The sequence below is a fragment of the Beta vulgaris genome, chromosome 1, assembly GCF_026745355.1.
Source record: "Beta vulgaris subsp. vulgaris cultivar EL10 chromosome 1, EL10.2, whole genome shotgun sequence".
NCBI lineage: Eukaryota > Viridiplantae > Streptophyta > Magnoliopsida > Caryophyllales > Amaranthaceae > Beta > Beta vulgaris.
In genome coordinates, this window is record NC_079202.1 from 61,003,932 (window position 1) to 61,021,728 (window position 17,797).

Below are 17,797 nucleotides of genomic sequence, written 5' to 3' on the forward strand. Positions count from 1 at the left end.
CCCAAATGAATTTTGGGCCTAACTTTTCTAAGTTTTACATTCAAGTAGTTTGTTCAAAATAAAATTAAAAATATTTTACAGAAAACCTAAAAATGTTTAGAAAAGAAAAGATTTACAAAAAAAAAAAAAAAAAAAAAGGTTTATAAAAAGAAAAAAAAAAAAAAAAAAAAAAAATTTTTTGTTAGCCATAATCTCACGCGGCTAAGTTGTTAGCGTGTGATTATAAAGTTTTGTTTATTTTTTTTCTTCCTTTTAACCTATCTTTTTAGTTATTTACCTTATATAATTATGTATTATGGGATAATTTATATCTTTTCCTAATCTTAGTTGGATAAGCGTAAATATTAGTTATATCTTAGCTAGATTAGTTTATCTTTTTCCCTAAATCTATCTTTTAGTTTCCTAATCCTATTCCGATTCTACCTATCCAACTAGTATATAAATAGGGGTCTCCACCCATCATATTTTTCACACCAAATTTGAGAAATAAATCTCTTTTCTCAAGTTTAAACTCTCTCCCTCTTAGCCTACCTTTTCTCTTTCTCCCTAGTAGTTATTATTATTCAAGGTGCGTGTATTTGTAGATCTTTAATAATTGTTTTGCAAGTGTAATATCATGTTTTTAGTAAAATACTTTGGATTGAAATATATGTTTTTATGAGTTTTATTATGAACTGCATCTGTTTTATATGAACATGTTTGAATGTTTATAAATTTTATTTATGAACTTTGAATTATGTCTTTCATTTAATATATTTATAGAGTTTTATTTTTGAATTTATATTCAAATATTTTAGAAGGAGTTTGATCTTTAGATTCATGTTATATATTTAAAAGGAGTGTTTTTAACAATTATTATTTTTCAAAGGTTAACCCTTAAGCAAGTTATTTTATTTATGCCTTTATATGGCTAAGTTTATATAAGATTATTATTCTTTTTAAAGGAGGATTATTTCAGAAGGATTTTTATTAATATATGATCTTTTATGATCACAATTTATAAAGAGGCCACGGCTTGTTATTTATTAACAAGAACGGTAGCTATTATATTATTTACCCATGTACTTTTTGTATAAGTCATGTGGACAAGGTAGTTCCCCGTAATAGACTCAGTAAGGAATACTAAACTTGGGGGTGTGCACACTTTAGGCAAGGTACCTAGGCAAGTAAAAAAATTTTTATCAAGGTTATATACTTTATATTATATAAGTATTACCAAGTATTCAAGAAAGGTTTTTTGAAATTAAATATTTCAAAGGTTTAATTAAATAAAGTGTTTAATATTCCGCATATACATGTACTCAGTATTTTTACTGACACGCTTTTGTTTTGTTTTGTTTTATGGCTTTGTCCCTGTGATGACCCTTTTGGTGAGCAGATTTTACAGGTTGATGCATACTTCATATGGGGGAGCTAGTGAGGAATCATAATTAGTCAAGTAGTTGTTATTTTATTTTCTTTATTTCCAAGGTTATATAGTTGTACAATAAAGTTTATATTTATAAAGAGAAGTTAGTTCAGTTATTCCGCTGCATTAGTTTAAAGTTCAGTTAGTAGTTAGTATTAAAGCCTTTAACGTTATCACGTGGCGGTAATACTCTCAAGTTTCTCAAGGAGTTTTATATTAATATATCTTTTCCAAAAGAGAGAAATTTGGGGGTGTTACATTTTCGCTCCACACGACCATTTTGTTGAGGGGTGCCAACACAAGATGTTTGGAAAAGAATGCCATGGGTATTAAAATAATCAAGCATGCAATTAAATTCCGTGCCATTATCACTACGCACTATTTTCACAATGACCTCAAATAGTCGTTCAATCATGGCAAAGAAAGAACAAAAAGATTTATATACTTCAGTTTTGCATGTCAATAAATAAACCCAAGTAGCACGAGTAAAATCATCCACCAGGGTCAAAAAATAATGAGCACCACAAGAAGAAGGAGTCTTATAAGGTCCCCATAAATCACAATGAATCAGTTCAAATTGACGACTGGCTTTATTATAACTAGTAGGAAAACTAGGACGAGACTGTTTAGCTTGTGGACAAACCACACAAGCCTGAGATAATGTTTTCCTAGTATTACTATTACTAAAAACAGGCAGAAGCTTGACAACCTTATCAGATGAATGACCCAATCGACGATGCCATAACTCAAAAACACTGATGTCCGAGACAGTCACCGCACAGATGGTAGGCAGACCACGATAATAATAAAGTCCATCTTTGCGTTCACCGGCTCCAATCAGGCTCCCCGAGCGCAGGTCCTGAATAGCACATAAAGAGTCAGTAAAACGGACAAAGCAATGAGAATCATCAATCAATTTGGACACCGATATTAAATTGCAAGTTAAATGGGGAACAAAAAGAACATTGTGAAGTAGTAAACCCCCATCAAGTTTAACATTGCCCATCTGTGTTGCCACGATATTATGACCATCGGGTAAGCCGACGGGACGAGCCAGAATAGGAACGGAGTCAAGTAATAAGGCAGCATTGCCGGTGACGTGATGTGTCGCTCCAGTGTCAAGTAACCAAGAAGAAGAAAAGGACTCACCCATCATATGATCTGGTTTGGTGTTATTTACCAGGTTCAATAAGACTTTGACTTGCTCAGGAGTCAAAGAAGGAAGAGAGGACCCCCCTGCGTCACTAGTGTCGTCGGCAGCCGGAGTGATAACAGAGGCAGAAGGCTGGGCGGTACTGCAAACAGCAGCATTGGCGCGCACAGCAGGCGGTGGTCGACGATCGGTGGCAGCAGCAGGCTGGGAGGAGGAAACCACGGCTTTCCCAAATTTCTCTTCATGCCACGCAGGCCGCCCATGGAGTTTAAAGCAGGTAGAAACTTCATGACCCCTCTTTTTGCAATGAGAACAAACAAGTTGAGATTTATCAGGCCGTGAAAACGAGCCTTTGATAGCAAAGACATGAGTGTCTTCCACCACGGCTTTATCGCAAGCCATCCCACGAACCCGCTCCTCTTGAAGAAAGGTTTGATAGGCGCGGGTCAAGTCAGGAGGAGTCGGTTGAGACAACAAATTAGATCTCACAGTAGCATAGAGATCATCATCAACACCAATAAAAAATTGATGAAGCTTTTCCTCCTCGCGATCGGCAGCAAACCGGCCGGCGACATCACACTTACAGAGGCCACAAGTGCAGCCGTGAAGAGGTTTTAAGCGAGCAAGATCGTCATACAAAGCCATCAGTTGATTATAATAATCCTCCATAGACATGGACTTCAACTGTTTGCAACCAGTAATACGAGCCCTAAGCTGTTGAAGGCGAGGTCCATCCGCGACACAAAAGCGCTTCTCCAAATACACCCAAAGAGGACGTGCTTCCTCATGATACGGGATGGACGCGGCCAATTTGGAATCCATACTTCTCAACATCCACGAGACTAGCATGGAATTGACCGTATCCCAATCTAATAACTTCTTTTCTCAGTAGGTTTATTGATAGTTCCGTCAATAAACACAAATTTCCGGCGAGCTTTAAGAGACAAAGTGATTGCCCTAGCCCATGCTAAATAATTATCTCCTTGTAAAATTACGTGAGTAATCAAATTACCCGGTTGATCACCGGATCCCAAATAATAGGGCGAAGTAGTGTCATGTTTATCTCCTTCGGCCATGGCAGCACAACCAAGATGTGGCGGCAGCAAGAACGAGCAACCGTGAGGCAGCAGCGAGAGGAATAGAGATCAAAGAAAAAACGGTGGCTCTGGTACCATGTTAGGATTGAATTCCTTGTTTGTATTACATTAACTGTGAGGTTTAAATACAACCTAATTTAATAATGGGCCTAAGTTACAAAGATACAAGCCAAACCAATATACAACATTCTAACTAAATACAAAGGACCCATACTACGGGGCCTAACATAGGAAAATACAAATTTAAGATTCAACATAGCAAATTATTCATGATTCATGATTCATGATTCACGAACATCAAGAATGGTATAGCTGATAAAGGACAATTTAAACATAAGTGTAAAGCTCGCACATCATCAATTATATTCGCATACTACTAGACCAATCTTTACTTAGTACATGTGTTAGTACATGTGTTACTTCATATCAGATGTATTGATTGTTGCCAATGACATATCATGTTCACTTAATCTTAGGGCCATTTAATTATAACATGGAGAATAATACAACTTAAAATTATGTGGTGGCTATCATCTCATTTTCTAGATAATTAAATCTTTATTTTGTATACATATATATTGTCTTTACATAGCAAAACAATATTGAAGGTATAACAACCTTTCCCTTTTCTTTTACTACATGTTTATGTTAGAGTTTTTCGATTTACGATTGTGGTAAATTAATTGTAATTGATTGGTTGTCTTGTAGTTAAGAAATGACGTATGAATCAATTTACTACTGTTATATAATCTCGTTTAAATGTTAGAAAATTCAAAAAATAATTATATTTCTTTATACTTTATTAACCTATTGAGGTTTTTATATTGGCTCCCAAATACTATTTTATAGATCATGCCATGTTAATGAGCAAACTACTTTCTCACATCTTTATAGGAGAAAGAGTAGATCACTCACTAGCATATCATGACCAGGGAAACCAACCAACCAACGCTAATAGTTTTCATCTCTTTTTTAGCTTTATTGCTTCCATTAGAGATAACAGTTAACTAATAATACCATCTTTGTTAAATTTTAATTTGATGGATTTTGGAACTTTAGCAATATATTTACTGTGTGCACTTTTTGCTACCAAAATTTTATACCAATGGCTCAAGTCCTACTTATACACAACATACAAACTCCCTCCCGGCCCACCAAGGTGGCCCTTATTTGGAAACCTCCTTCAACTAGGGCCACTTCCCCACCGCGATTTCGCCTCATTTTGTGAAAAATATGGGCCTTTAGTCTACATAAGGCTTGGTAATGTGGATGCCATAACCACTAATGATCCAGAAATCATACGTGAGATCTTAGTTCGACAAGATGATGTATTTGCGTCTCGTCCACATACCTTAGCCGCAACCCACTTGGCTTACAATAGTGGTGATGTGGCCTTGGCTCCAATGGGACCAAAATGGAAAAGAATGAGAAGGATATGCATGGAGCACTTGCTCACAACTAGACGACTTGAACTATTTGTGAGTCATAGGGCTGATGAGGCACGACATTTGGTCCAAGACGTATTAACTCGTTCCCACAAAGATAAAGTTGTTAATTTGAGGGAAGTGTTAGGTGCATTTTCTATGAATAACGTGACTAGAATGTTGCTAGGGAAGCAATACTTTGGGGCCGGGACGGCGGGCCCACAAGAGGCTCTAGAGTTTATGCATATAACACATGAGTTGTTTTGGTTACTAGGCTTGATTTACTTGGGTGATTATTTGCCTTTTTGGAGGTGGGTTGATCCATATGGATGTGAAAAGAAAATGAGGGAAGTTGAAAAAAGGGTAGATGATTTCCATCGCAAAATTATAGAGGAACATAGGAAGGAGAAGAAAAGGAAAGAAGAAATGGGAGTGAATGAGGGTGAAATGGATTTTGTAGATATTTTGTTGGCTTTGCCTGGTGAAAATGGAAATGAGCATATGGATGATGCAGATATTAAAGCTCTAATTCAGGTAATTCATGTATAATTTGAATGTGATCGATACAAAGTTTGATAGAAAACATATTTGCATAAATATATGGTTGCCCTACTAGACCCAATAAAATACATAATTATTGCCTTACTAGTTGAAAGTTGAAACAACCTAGCTACCATTTTGTTGTGATTATCATTAGCCAACCAAAATTATTTCTTGCATCCATATATTAATGTTGAGATCAGAGTCCGCATATTTACAATTACTTGTAACATTTTAAGCAAACAAATTAAAATATTTTTTGGCAAGTCCATTTTATTGAATAATACCTATATCTTAAAATGAATTCTTGGTCATGTACACTTGCCTTTCAAGGTACCAATATTTGACCATATGTAATTACTATTAACAAATTTGATAAAATCTAATAATATGTAAATATACATTCACGCACATATTAGAAACAAAGATCACAAATGATAATGCAAAATAACTTATTTGAACTAATGTTGTGAAGTTAAATTTGGAACAAAAGGTATATTTGTATTGCCGAATTTTAATTTATAAATTACTTATAACAACAACTCAATATGTAAAACTGTTAAGATGGAGTGTGGATAGAATGAGATGAGTATACTTTTACTAGTTACCACTCGAAAATGCATTTCCTCCTTTGTTTATAGTTGTTCTAACTTCTATTATCATAAATAATTTTTTGGACTTATTTCAATGTATATTTACAACGCTAATTGTTTAATTTTTTAAAAATACATAATGTAAACAAGGATTTCATGGTCAATTATACACATTATAAATATTATCTTAAAAAACTTATTAATGCTCAATTAGTATCCATAATATAGGATATGATAGCAGCAGCAACAGACACATCAGCTGTAACCAACGAATGGGCCATGGCAGAAGTAATAAAACACCCACGTGTCCTCCACAAGATCCAACAAGAGCTTAACACAATAGTAGGACCCAATCGAATGGTAACAGAATCAGATCTTCCCCACCTTAACTACCTACGTTGTGTCGTACGTGAAACGTTCCGAATGCATCCAGCAGGACCCTTTTTAATCCCACATGAATCACTACGCCATACAACAATCAACGGCTATGATATCCCATCTGGGACACGTGTCTTCATCAACACACATGGGTTAGGACGTAACCTTAAAGTGTGGGACAACATAGAGGATTTTTACCCTGAAAGACATTGGCCGTTGGATGGAAGTAGAGTTGAGATTAGCCATGGATCTGATTTTAAAATATTACCATTTAGTGCTGGGAAGAGAAGATGTCCTGGGGCCCCACTTGGGGTGGTGTTTGTGTTGATGGGATTGGCTACACTTTTTCATGCATTTGATTGGTTACCACCTGATGGAATGAAGGCAGAAGAAATTGATACTAAGGAAGTTTATGGGATGACTATGCCTAAAGCTCAACCTTTAATGGCTTTGGCTAAACCTAGGCTTGCTCCTCATTTATATCTTTGATACATGTTCATATTGTGGTGCACTTATAAGCACAATAGACAAATACAAGTTTGTATCGACTCTAACATGTTGTTTAGTATTAGTATACTGCAACTCTACAAGTATGTAATTTCTATAAACTATAAACACAAGTCATAACGCATTTTGTTTTGAAAAAAAAGAGGTTACATTGTCTTACACCATAAATTGTTTCCTTGCTACATTTTTCTTGGTTTATTTAGAACTAATTTTTCAATTTTCCTATTTACTTATAATACAAGATAAGAAAACCGACTAACAATATTTCACAACATTATATCTTGATAGTTCGTTGAAATTAATAATTTTCAATAATTTCAAAACGCAAAAAGCTTCTTTGTTCGGATAAATTCACGTCATTTTCAATAAAATCGCGAAATCTTCCCTTGCCATCAAGGAACAAATTTTTCACATCAAAACTCTTCTTCCAAAAAGTATACTTCTCCACTGATTATGTAAAAGAGTTTGCATGTTCTAATCTATTAGTATGTATTTTTCGGATAAGAAGTTGTATTACAAGCTTAAATAAAGATATAAACTTAATTGAATATCGACCAATCCACAATATGTATCTTCATATGTGTCCATCAACGCCTAACCTTGAGATGTAGATCATCTAAAGCACATTAACATGTCGTACTCCTCATGTTCAGGGTTGTTTGAAACCCAACTTCTCCAAAATACTTCCTCAGTAATAAAGACAAAAACTCACATTCTGAAAAACATCAACATTATGGTTCTATGGTCTAGTGGTTATGACACTGGACTCTGAATCCAGTAACCCGAGTTCGAGTCTCGGTAGGACCTTTTTTTTCCTTTTCCCTTCCCACTTTTTATATTCTCCCAAAACCCTTTCTCCAAAACCTCCAAATTTCCCTCATAAAAATGGCAGACTCATTTTCTCTCACTCTCACACTCACTCAAGTATGATAGTAACATACTTCACTCCATCAAACCTTAATCTCTCTCCAACTTCTCCACACTCTCTCCCTTTACTAAAAATGGACTCCCAAATCTCCGACAAAATCAAATTAACTGTCACCGACATCCTTAATTCTTCCGACATTGATTCCATCACTGAGAAACAAGTCCGACATTTAGTCTCCCAAAAACTCAACCTTGACCTCTCCGATTTACCCTACAAAATTCTCGTCCGACAAATTATTGAATCTTTCTTGCTTTCAATTCCCGACAACTACCAAAACGACGACGTTTTGCCCACCTCCATGAATGTTGCTCAGAAAGAAACAGTTGTTAAAGAAGAACAAGAAAATAATCCTGTTGTTCATTCATGTCGTGTTATTTGCAAGGTGGGTTTTTTTTTAAAAAAAATTGATTGTTTTTATTTCTTTTTCTTTTTAATAATGTGTTTATGATTTGGGGGTGTTGAATTAAACCCTAAGTTTGTATTTGGATATTGAAATTGTAATCTGATTTGGTTTAATTAGGAATTAATCTAGGTTTTGTTTCTGATTAACTAAATGTCTAACATTTGATTATTTCATAGTTTCTTTGTAACACTTCTGAAAAAAAATGTAATATCTTTGATTTACATGTTATTCAGAACAAACGAACTTTGATGTACTGAAATTATACATTGAGATGAATTTAATATCTTGGTATTTATTTGATAATCTTGTTGTGTTTACCATTTGATAGTTTGATGATTTTATCTTTTAGTAGTATGCTTTTTGTATATCTTGGTTAATCATGGACAAGAAATGGTGATTATCATCTATCATTATACATGTTCTAGAATCAAATGGTTTGATTTGGTGTGTGTGTGCGTGCGCGTGTGTAAATAAATACTTCATGTGAATGTGAATTGCTGAGTAATTAGCACTTTGGAATGGTTTGTAGTTATCACAAAAGAGAGATGTTGCTGTCAGAAGTTCTGGAGGGAGAAAAGTTGTGTCAATAAGAGAAGAATCATGGAAGGATGGGAAGGTCATGCCTGTACCAAAATGTAATTATATACCTTGATCTTCCTTGGTAAGCTTTGGTGTGCATTTTTAATAAGCTCGTTTTACATGGCATAATCGCGCATTTTTGTATGTTTTTTTTCGTTTGTGTTAGTTGAACATGTAGATGCACTTGAGTGTTTTTTTGGTTCTTAAGGTGCATATAGGGGAACTTCAGTCATCTAGTAGGTATTTTTCTAATGAGGACATCCAAACAGCTCTTAACTACAATTCGAGCATCCTTTACTATTTTTGTTCTTGGCTTCCAGCTTACATTTGAAGGTAAACACGAATAAAAGGTTTCCTGTAAAATGCAAGTGTTAGTGCTTTCGTCAATGGGGCAAAGACTGATGTTGACTGTTGAGTGTATCTAGCATAATTGTGTTCTATTATAATCATTCTGCTTAGGATAGCGTAAAAGTAGATACATTTTACTGGATGGTTGTGTGTGAGACCCAATACAGAGAATAGAGATAATGGAAAGGAAATTCGGTTATTTGACAAATTAATTGGGACAACCTGAAAAGAATTGTGACAAATGATATGGAACAGATGGATTAGTTTCTTATGTGTAGTTATGTTGGTTTATAATGTGGAAAGTAGTACTTTGAGTAGAAACAGCCTCTATTTAAATTCTTGTACTAGTATTGTATTTCTTTATCTACTCTAAAAATGTGATGTTTTCATGTTTAGTGTTGTGGGCTGTATTGCCTAATTGGTTACTTTTACATGATCTATTCCCTTTGAGGAAGGCAAAGGAAGGAAGGGATGAAGTTTAAGAACCTAGAGGGAAAGATTATAACTGTGACCAAACAATCTCTTTGTTTCAATGTAGCATGCGTCTATGCCTCGTATGAATTTCATGGTCATATACCGAGTTCAACCAAAAGTAATCTTACCTAAGTTGAAGTACAAATGGGCATGGGAAGACAATTTGCTACCTAATTTGTAATTATCCCAAAAATATACCACTTTTATGTAATAACTCGCCTTCATATTGCAGCTCTTTTTTTTGGGGGGGGGGGGTCAAATTGGGTAACACATTGACCAAATCTAAATGTCTAGCGATGTTGCTATGGTGATTTCCTATTATAAATCGATTCATATCTGTCAAAATAATTTTCAAAGTTCGCCATGCTGAGCTAATATTTTGGAACAAATGTAATATTACTACTATGTTATGTGTGTCACTAGTTCCTGTTGTTAAGCATATGTGATTGGTGCGAAGTTGTATACTTGTATATCTCATCCTTCCTCTTTCATCTAATTTCAGTTAGCTTATTTCCTGACCAATGGTCAATCTTTCGGGAGAGCTTCCCTACAATTGAAGAAGCCATAGCAAAGGTTGAATCAAGACTAAGGTCGGAACTTTCCCGTTTTAAGAGTTGTTTAAAATATGATTTTGTTAATTTCTGTTTTTGTATTGGGTTTTCTTTTCTTTGTAATTTTTACTGCATGCATGAACTGAAATGACTAGTGGCACATATGCCATAATGTATTTTAGATCTGAACTTGAGACTAAACAAGCTGATGCTAAGCATCATATCTCTGCAAATAGAAGCAAACAGAATGGTGGTGGACACAGTGGAGCTGAACCTATTAGAAAAGATGGTGCACACAATAGACTTGTGGCCACTAGAGGACGAACTGAAGATGCATCAGTTGTGGCTTCTGCACCTCAAAGACTTGTACCTATTGAGATTATTCGTTTTGATTGTAAGAATTATCAGCAATGGGAAGATCGAATGGAACAGTATTTGAACCAATTGAAAGTTTCGTATGTGCTTTCTGAGCCGTGCCCAAGTGCCGTGGGAGTCGTAGACAGGGAACTTTCGCAGACTTTATCTGCTGTAGAAAGATGGATGGACGATGACCATATTTGTCGTCAAAATATCTTAAATTCCTTATGTGACAATCTTTTAAGACATTTCTCGAAGAAATCAGGCACTGCTAGAGATCTTTGGGAAGAACTCAAGCTCATCTATCTGCATGAAGAGCATGGAGCAAATGTTTCTCTTGTTAAGAAGTATACTGAATTCCAAATAATTGAAGAAAAATCCATCTTTGAACAAGTGCACGAGTTTAATCAAATTGCAGACGCTCTTATTGCTTCTGGCATGTATGTTGAGGAAAAGTTTCACGTCAATGTCATCATTTCCAAGCTTCCCCCGTCCTGGAAACCGTACAGCATCCTGTTGATGAAGGAAGACCATTTACCTGTATGGATGCTGATGAATCATCTAAAGGCAGAAGAGGAATCTTGTCACAAGGGAAACAAGGGTGATGCTCTTGTTTCTAGGGCTGATTTGCCCGTTTTTCAGCCATCCAAGAAATTTGGACCCCAGAGGTTTCCTATGAAGAGGCCTGGAGTACCTCATGTAAACCATGAATTGGACCAGGATAAGAAGGTTAAGTTCTGCAGCATTTGTAAAAAGAAGGGACATAACCCAGAGCAGTGTTGGTTCAGGAAACCTGAGGGAAAGGATAACACAAATGAAAAAGATAGTGTCACATCTGCAAATGTGGTTGCTGGGGATCACGTGGATGATGCTGCAAACAGCAGTTATTAGGTACTTAGCTCTCCCTCGAATTTAGAAACTTATGGAAAAGATTATTTACTTTAACATTTTCTGTGGAGAACAAGAGATTGGAGGATGGTAAGGGCACTCCAAGGTGTAATTATAAAACAACCCCCTCTTTGTTCTTCACATAACATGTTCTGTAAATAGCCTAGCTCTAAATTTATTACGTAACTTATCGAATATAAAGACATGGTAAAGCTTGGGATGGAATATGATATGGTGTTCTTGCACCAGTTGATTATTTTCGGGATCCTATTAAGTTTTTGGCAGGTCTTATGGTTTTGTAAAGTTTTGGTAGATCTCTAAGACTATAACTTATTAACTTGGCAAGAAGTCACATAAGTATAAATATATTATTTATAGATGTGATACATGATTAATTTATAATCCTCAACAACTTTGTGAAACCAAGAGAAATGGCACCCAGCTGGTTGAATACATTGATTTCCTTTTGCAGGGGAGCTATGTTCCCTCTCATATCCTTGATCCACTTTCCACAAGTTGTAGCAGCAGCATTCATGGCTGCACTTACCCTTGTACTTGCTGTGTCAAACTGTCCACCTATTATCGCCTCAAGACCTGCTTCTAGAACACCTGGGACTCTCGAGTAGGCAACCGAGCAATCTTTCAAGACATTTGTAGCAGGAGGATCAAATGTGGAGAGCTTTAAGAGCTTGTCAATCTCCGAGGTAATGGCTTTGGCTTTTGATATGCTCAACTCGAAGGAGATTCGGGCTAGTTGTGGAGCTGTCGATATAGGGCTTCGAGGATCCGATCCAAGTGCTGACATGCAGGATCCATAATCTACATTTGTTGGGTCGGCTTGAGAGATGTGCTTGCAGATAGAAGGTACAAGGCTGGTCAAAGCAGTAGTACTTGCTAGTGAACAGCTGAGTAAAATCATGATGAAGACATAGTAGGTGGATTTCTTCATCTTTTCGGACGTAATTTCTCTAGTTTTTGGGATGTATGCTACGGTAATTTATAAGGAGTATTATATCCAATGGAGACTTCAGTGTAGAGTGATTTATTTGCAACCCTTCTACACTAAACATAAAAACAAATGTTTCTTGTAAATGATTTTGTTGTATTAGTTTCACCGCATATGTTCAGAAAGTAAGTACTAGGAATTACAGGAAGGATGTGAGTTATGAATCTATGAAACGGTTCACTTTATAATCTCTTACACATGGGAGAGAAACTGCCATTTTTCAACTTAAAGCCTGTCTTTTTACTGAACAAACTCTAGTGTAGTACTGTTTCTCGTGATAACTTACCAATTCGTTTTTGTGTGTTGTTTTATGTGTGCAAGTTTGGTGAATACATTCATACTATTTGATGATAATGGGAGGATAATTGACAAAGGATGTTTGATAAATGGCGTTTTACGCAACTAAATAAACTCAGTTTTTAGCTAAAAATAAAAAAATTGGTTTTACTAGCTTTTTATATCGCTTTTCTTTTCTTTCTCTATGTATTAATTTGCCAACTCCAACAAATTTTGTCAAACATAATTTATAAACAATTAATATTCAAGCAACGACTTTTTTAAAAAAAAGTTAATAGTCAAACAAACCAATACAAACAACTTACACAAATATATAAAACAATAGTCAAATTAGCCGATGGTCAAATGCCTTCTATATAAAATCTCTTAATTTTGGTACCCGAGACTAATTGCACTTGTATTTTCCAATTAATTCAATTCATTGTTTAATAAATTATAAAGTTACATAATTTTAAGCTTGGCGTGATGGTGTTTTATAAGGAAAATACAGATATGATTATCATATGGTAAAATCTAAATCATTAGTCAAGTAATCACCTACAAGATGCAAGTAGTTGTCTTAGAATTATATCATGATATTCAAACTTAAACTATTAACACAAGTTATTATTGTTAGACTCCTTACCATTCTAATAGTTTTTTTTTTTTTTTGAAAGAAAAGGGATTTCATTAATATTTCGCCAAACGGCACTTACAAACCATTTCTGAAAAACATAAAATTTTAATAGAAATACATATCACCCTAGAAATGTAAACATCGCAGCTTTGACTTAATTTTGCCTTAATAAAAATTTTCATCTGAAGCAATGCAATCTGTGAGTTCGCTCTGGTTCGGCATACGATCTGCAGATGCGGAAATTTTGGGATGAACGTACTCTAATAGTCTTCCATAATTTTACAGAAGTTGTGAAACCCTAATTCTTCAAAAACCAACACAATCAACATACTAGAAAAAATCACCATCTAAAAGATGGGAACTTTTATTGAAAGCAAATATATAGGATTTTTCGGGGCTTACCACTGGTTAAGACACCAATGGTAGCCCCTAAGAAAAGGATGAAGGAAGAAGAAGAGGAAGAAAGAAGGAAGGAGAAAGCTTTAAAAAAGTGAAAATCCTAACCGCGGAGGCTAGGAAGAAACCCTCCCAAGGAAAAACCTAGAGGGAACAAACTCTCTCTAGAAAACTAAAGAGAGAACCACCATTCTAATAGTTGTTGCCTACAAAGCCTGCCTCTTTTCTTTTCTTTTCTTTTTTTTTGTCATGACTTACCTTCTTTGTGATGGCCAGATGGGGTGTTTGCTAGTGCAAGTGAAGGTTTAATTTAGCAACAATAGTTTATTAGTCTTCAGTTCTCCCACATCGGAAAAGTTCCAAGCTTATGTGCTTTATCGCAAAGAAAATTATTCATTTTGGGACAGAAGAATTAATAAGTAACCAAGTTACTTTTTCAATAGAACAGTAAAAGCAAGAGAAATATCAACTAATTGGAAAAATTCACTATTGTCCTTAGTTAAAGGAGACACTTCCCCTTGCTTATCTTGAAATGAATCCTCACAATCAGGTGCAATATCTAGAGCTCCACTCACACGTACATTAGCTGTGGAAAAATCCCCCCTCTTCAATGCCTCAAGACCCGCTTGTAGATCATCCGGAGCATCCGAATAGATCTCGTAACAAGCTTGCAATGCGCTCTTACCAAACGGGTCGAACTTCGGATCTTTTAAGAGTTGAGCAATGGTTGTAGAAATGGATATTGCTTTGGATGAACTTAAGTTAAAGGAGATCTCTACAAGTCCATCAATACTTGTGTTGGAGCTTCGAGGATCCGACTCGAATGTCTTTACGCAGAAATCATACTTGATGTAATCCGGGTCGGATTTTGAGATGTTCATGCAAGTATCAGTAACAATATTTGTAGCATTTGCCAAACAATAACTTAAGGAAATGATGAATAATATTAGAAACATAGAATAATACTCCATATTATTCTATAGAGGATATGGTTAATTTGAATATGGAGGGTGTCCCAAATATATAGGAAGAAAATTAGTTTGATTCTGATTCGTTGAATAGCATCTAGTTTGATCATTTGAATTCATTGAATATATTAGTTCCATACGATTAATTTTTGGTCACTTGTCAGATGATTCATTTGTAGCACCTTTGGGGTTAAAGAACCATTAATGTGATTACACTTAAATAGGATCTTGTATGCAATTGAGTTTAATTTTGGCTAGAATTAAGGAAATCGCATTTAAAGTGTAAATGGGAACGTAATAAGATCCATTAGTTTTCACCTTTTCCTTCAACTACAAGTATCTTTCTGTTTAGGAAATAAGTGACTAATGACAAAATCTATCAATACTTATATATTTAAAAAGTGCTCCTAATAAAGTCTGGAGGAGTGATAAACCACTAACAGCTAGAGGGCAATTGTCTTTCATTAATACCAATAATGTCTTAGCCTAGTGGTTAAGATTGAGGTGTTGTGAACAATATGTCATAGGTTTGAATCTCCCCTCCTCTTCTTTATACTTTTTTTTTCTTTGAAAGAGCCTCTTCTTTATATTTTGTACTGCCTTCGTGACTCATATGGATCAAAAAAAGAGGGCAATTGCCCTCTAACAAGAAAAAGTTGAAAGGGTTTACTTTTAAAAAACAAAGAGCACAAATGTCAAGATATAACTTTATTAAAAAAACAGAAGTACAATAGTACAATTGTCTGATTTTTGCTTTTCCATTCTTCTACCTCCCTCCAAACCTTACCAAGTGAATAAATTTTAAGAATATGTTTGCATTGTTCAACAATCTATAAAATGAATTTTGAGTTCTCTAACCAATAATGATGTGTCTGCATTGTTCAACAATGAAAATACTCGAAAAAAAACTTAAATTAAATAAACAAAAATTAATTATAGCATTTAGAGTTCAAGAATTACAAAATAAGAAACCGAGATTATAGCAGACTAGTGTAGCTTTACCACAAACATGGGTTGGTTTATCATAAACCAGTATAGTTTAAACACAAACATGGGTTAGTTTAGCATAAACTAGATTTTTTTGCACGCGATGCGTGTTTGAATTTTTTTCGAAACAGAAACTCGATTTTCTTCGGCATAAGAATCAAAATTTGAACATTAGACATATGAAGTATAATTGTTTTTTGTTGCAAAATTCGATTGGTTTAGTTTATGTCACTTAAGTCTCTCACCATTATTTTTGTCTTTTTTTTTTTTACTTTTCAAAGTTAAATTCCATGAACAAAATAGAAATCTTATTGAATTTATTTTGATTTTTGATATTATAATTTTTTAGTTGATTTTTGAATTAAGTACAGTACTAACTTCTAAATTCTAAACATTATAAAAAGTAAATATTTTTTTTCCTTGTCTAACTCCTAAATTCTGATTTCACTACAAATACACCTCTATTTTTATCGTGATCCACCATTAATTGGTAATGGTTCTTGAGAATATTGATCTGTAAGTAACTTTTTGTATGTATTGACGTTATAGGTTATTAATTTTAGTTTGTATGTCAATTTTAAGTTTTAATAAAGTTTCCAATTATTTGAGTGATTTGCGTGATTTCTATAACGTGATTTTCTCAATTGTATGAGTGATTTGTAAAGCTTCTTCTTTTAAGTGATTTGTGAGTGAGTGTTGTACATTAATTTTCGGTAGTTTTCTTTGAGTGTCGATTTTGATTTTGACATTCCTTTTGTAATTTAGAAAGGGAATGGGGGCAAAATAGACATTTCAAAAGAGGACATCATTGCTCCCCTTTCCCTTATATAATAGAGATATGTTGTACTTTAATTCTTGAATGATATTTTATATAAACCTTTTTACCTTGATAACTTATCGCTATTATATAATAGAAAAAAAATACGTCCAAATATATGTAAAAGTTTCATTATATATAGGAAATACTATTAAAAAGTAAATAATTTTTTTTCTTGTCTAATTTCTAAATTATGATTTCACTACAAATACACCTCTATTTTTTATCATGACCCACCATTAATTGTGAATGGTTCTTGAGAATAGTGATTTGTAAGTAAATTTTTGTAAATGTTTTTGTATGTATTGACGTTCTAGGTTATTAGTTTTAGTTTGTATATTAATTTTAAGTTTTAATAAAGTTTCTTGATTATTTGAGTGTTTTGCGTGATTTTTATAACGTGATTTTCTCAATTGTATGGGTGATTTGTAAAATTTCTTTGTGTTGTAAATTTCTTTTCAATATTTTGATTTTGACATTGCTTTTGTAATTTAGAAAGAGAAGGGGGGAAAATAGGCATTTCAAAAGAGGACACCATTGCTCCCCCCTTCCCTTATATAATAGAAATAGATTAGTGTAGTTTAACCACAAGTTTAACATAGATTAGTGTAGTTTAACCATAAACATGGGTTGCTATAGCGCAGACTAGTATAGTTTTTCACCACAAACATGGGTTGGTTTAGCATAAACAAGTGCAGTTTAAACACAAACATGGATTAGTTTAGCATATATTATTGTAGTTTAACCACAAGCTTACCATGGATTAGTGTAGTTTAACCATAAACATGGGTTGTTATAGCGCAAACTAATGTAGTTTCACCACAAACATGAGCTGGTTTAGCAAAAATCAGTGTAGTTTAAACACAAACATGGGTCAGTTTAGCATATATTAGTGTAGTTTAACCACAAGCTTAGCATAGATTGGTGTAGATTAACCATAATAAGAATATAATCTTTCTCTTAGTTCGCCCAAGAATATTTCTTATTACTCTTTTTTTTTTACATTTACTATACAACTAATAAGAAAAATCTTTTTTTTTTTGTTGGAAATTCTATGAATTTGTCTGTCGAGTAGTTGGTAG

General features: G+C 34.3%; 4 protein-coding genes and 1 non-coding gene across 5 annotated transcripts; 3 read left to right on the plus strand and 2 right to left on the minus strand.

The window, feature by feature from the left end:
- Nucleotides 1-4,671: 4,671 nt before the first annotated feature.
- Nucleotides 4,672-7,119, plus strand: LOC104882800 (cytochrome P450 703A2; the record flags this gene model as incomplete). Its single annotated transcript, XM_010667230.3, has 2 exons — nt 4,672-5,616; nt 6,444-7,119. Coding segments are annotated over 2 exons (1,584 nt in total), but the record flags the coding sequence as incomplete, so codon positions are not given.
- Nucleotides 7,120-7,835: 716 nt separating this feature from the next.
- Nucleotides 7,836-7,907, plus strand: TRNAQ-CUG (transfer RNA glutamine (anticodon CUG)). Its single transcript has one exon. It is a non-coding gene; the product is annotated as a tRNA-Gln (tRNA).
- A 12-nt stretch (nt 7,908-7,919) lies between these two features.
- LOC104909053 (uncharacterized) lies at nt 7,920-12,240 on the plus strand. The gene is made up of 5 exons (XM_010698269.4): nt 7,920-8,410; nt 8,961-9,066; nt 10,335-10,422; nt 10,566-11,631; nt 12,101-12,240. Exons 1-4 carry the CDS (start codon nt 8,027-8,029, stop codon nt 11,629-11,631), a joined length of 1,644 nt encoding a protein of 547 aa, XP_010696571.1. The 5' UTR covers nt 7,920-8,026; the 3' UTR covers nt 12,101-12,240.
- LOC130590298 (uncharacterized) lies at nt 11,919-12,577 on the minus strand. Its single transcript, XM_057392380.1, has one exon. It carries the CDS (start codon nt 12,575-12,577, stop codon nt 12,020-12,022), a length of 558 nt encoding a protein of 185 aa, XP_057248363.1. The 3' UTR covers nt 11,919-12,019.
- Nucleotides 12,578-14,187: 1,610 nt separating this feature from the next.
- On the minus strand, nt 14,188-14,914 carry LOC104890254 (putative invertase inhibitor). Its single transcript, XM_019250057.3, has one exon. It carries the CDS (start codon nt 14,912-14,914, stop codon nt 14,372-14,374), a length of 543 nt encoding a protein of 180 aa, XP_019105602.1. The 3' UTR covers nt 14,188-14,371.
- Between the last annotated feature and the right edge of the window lie 2,883 nt (nt 14,915-17,797).

Coding starts and splice junctions, on each gene's coding strand:
- LOC104909053 (XM_010698269.4), top strand. CDS start 8,027: ATGATAGTAACATACTTCACTCCATCAAACCTTAATCTCTCTCCAACT. Junction 8,411..8,960: donor CATGTCGTGTTATTTGCAAG/GTGGGTTTTTTT, acceptor AATGGTTTGTAG/TTATCACAAAAGAGAGATGT. Junction 9,067..10,334: donor GGTCATGCCTGTACCAAAAT/GTAATTATATAC, acceptor ATCTAATTTCAG/TTAGCTTATTTCCTGACCAA.
- LOC130590298 (XM_057392380.1), bottom strand. CDS start 12,577: ATGAAGAAATCCACCTACTATGTCTTCATCATGATTTTACTCAGCTGT.
- LOC104890254 (XM_019250057.3), bottom strand. CDS start 14,914: ATGGAGTATTATTCTATGTTTCTAATATTATTCATCATTTCCTTAAGT.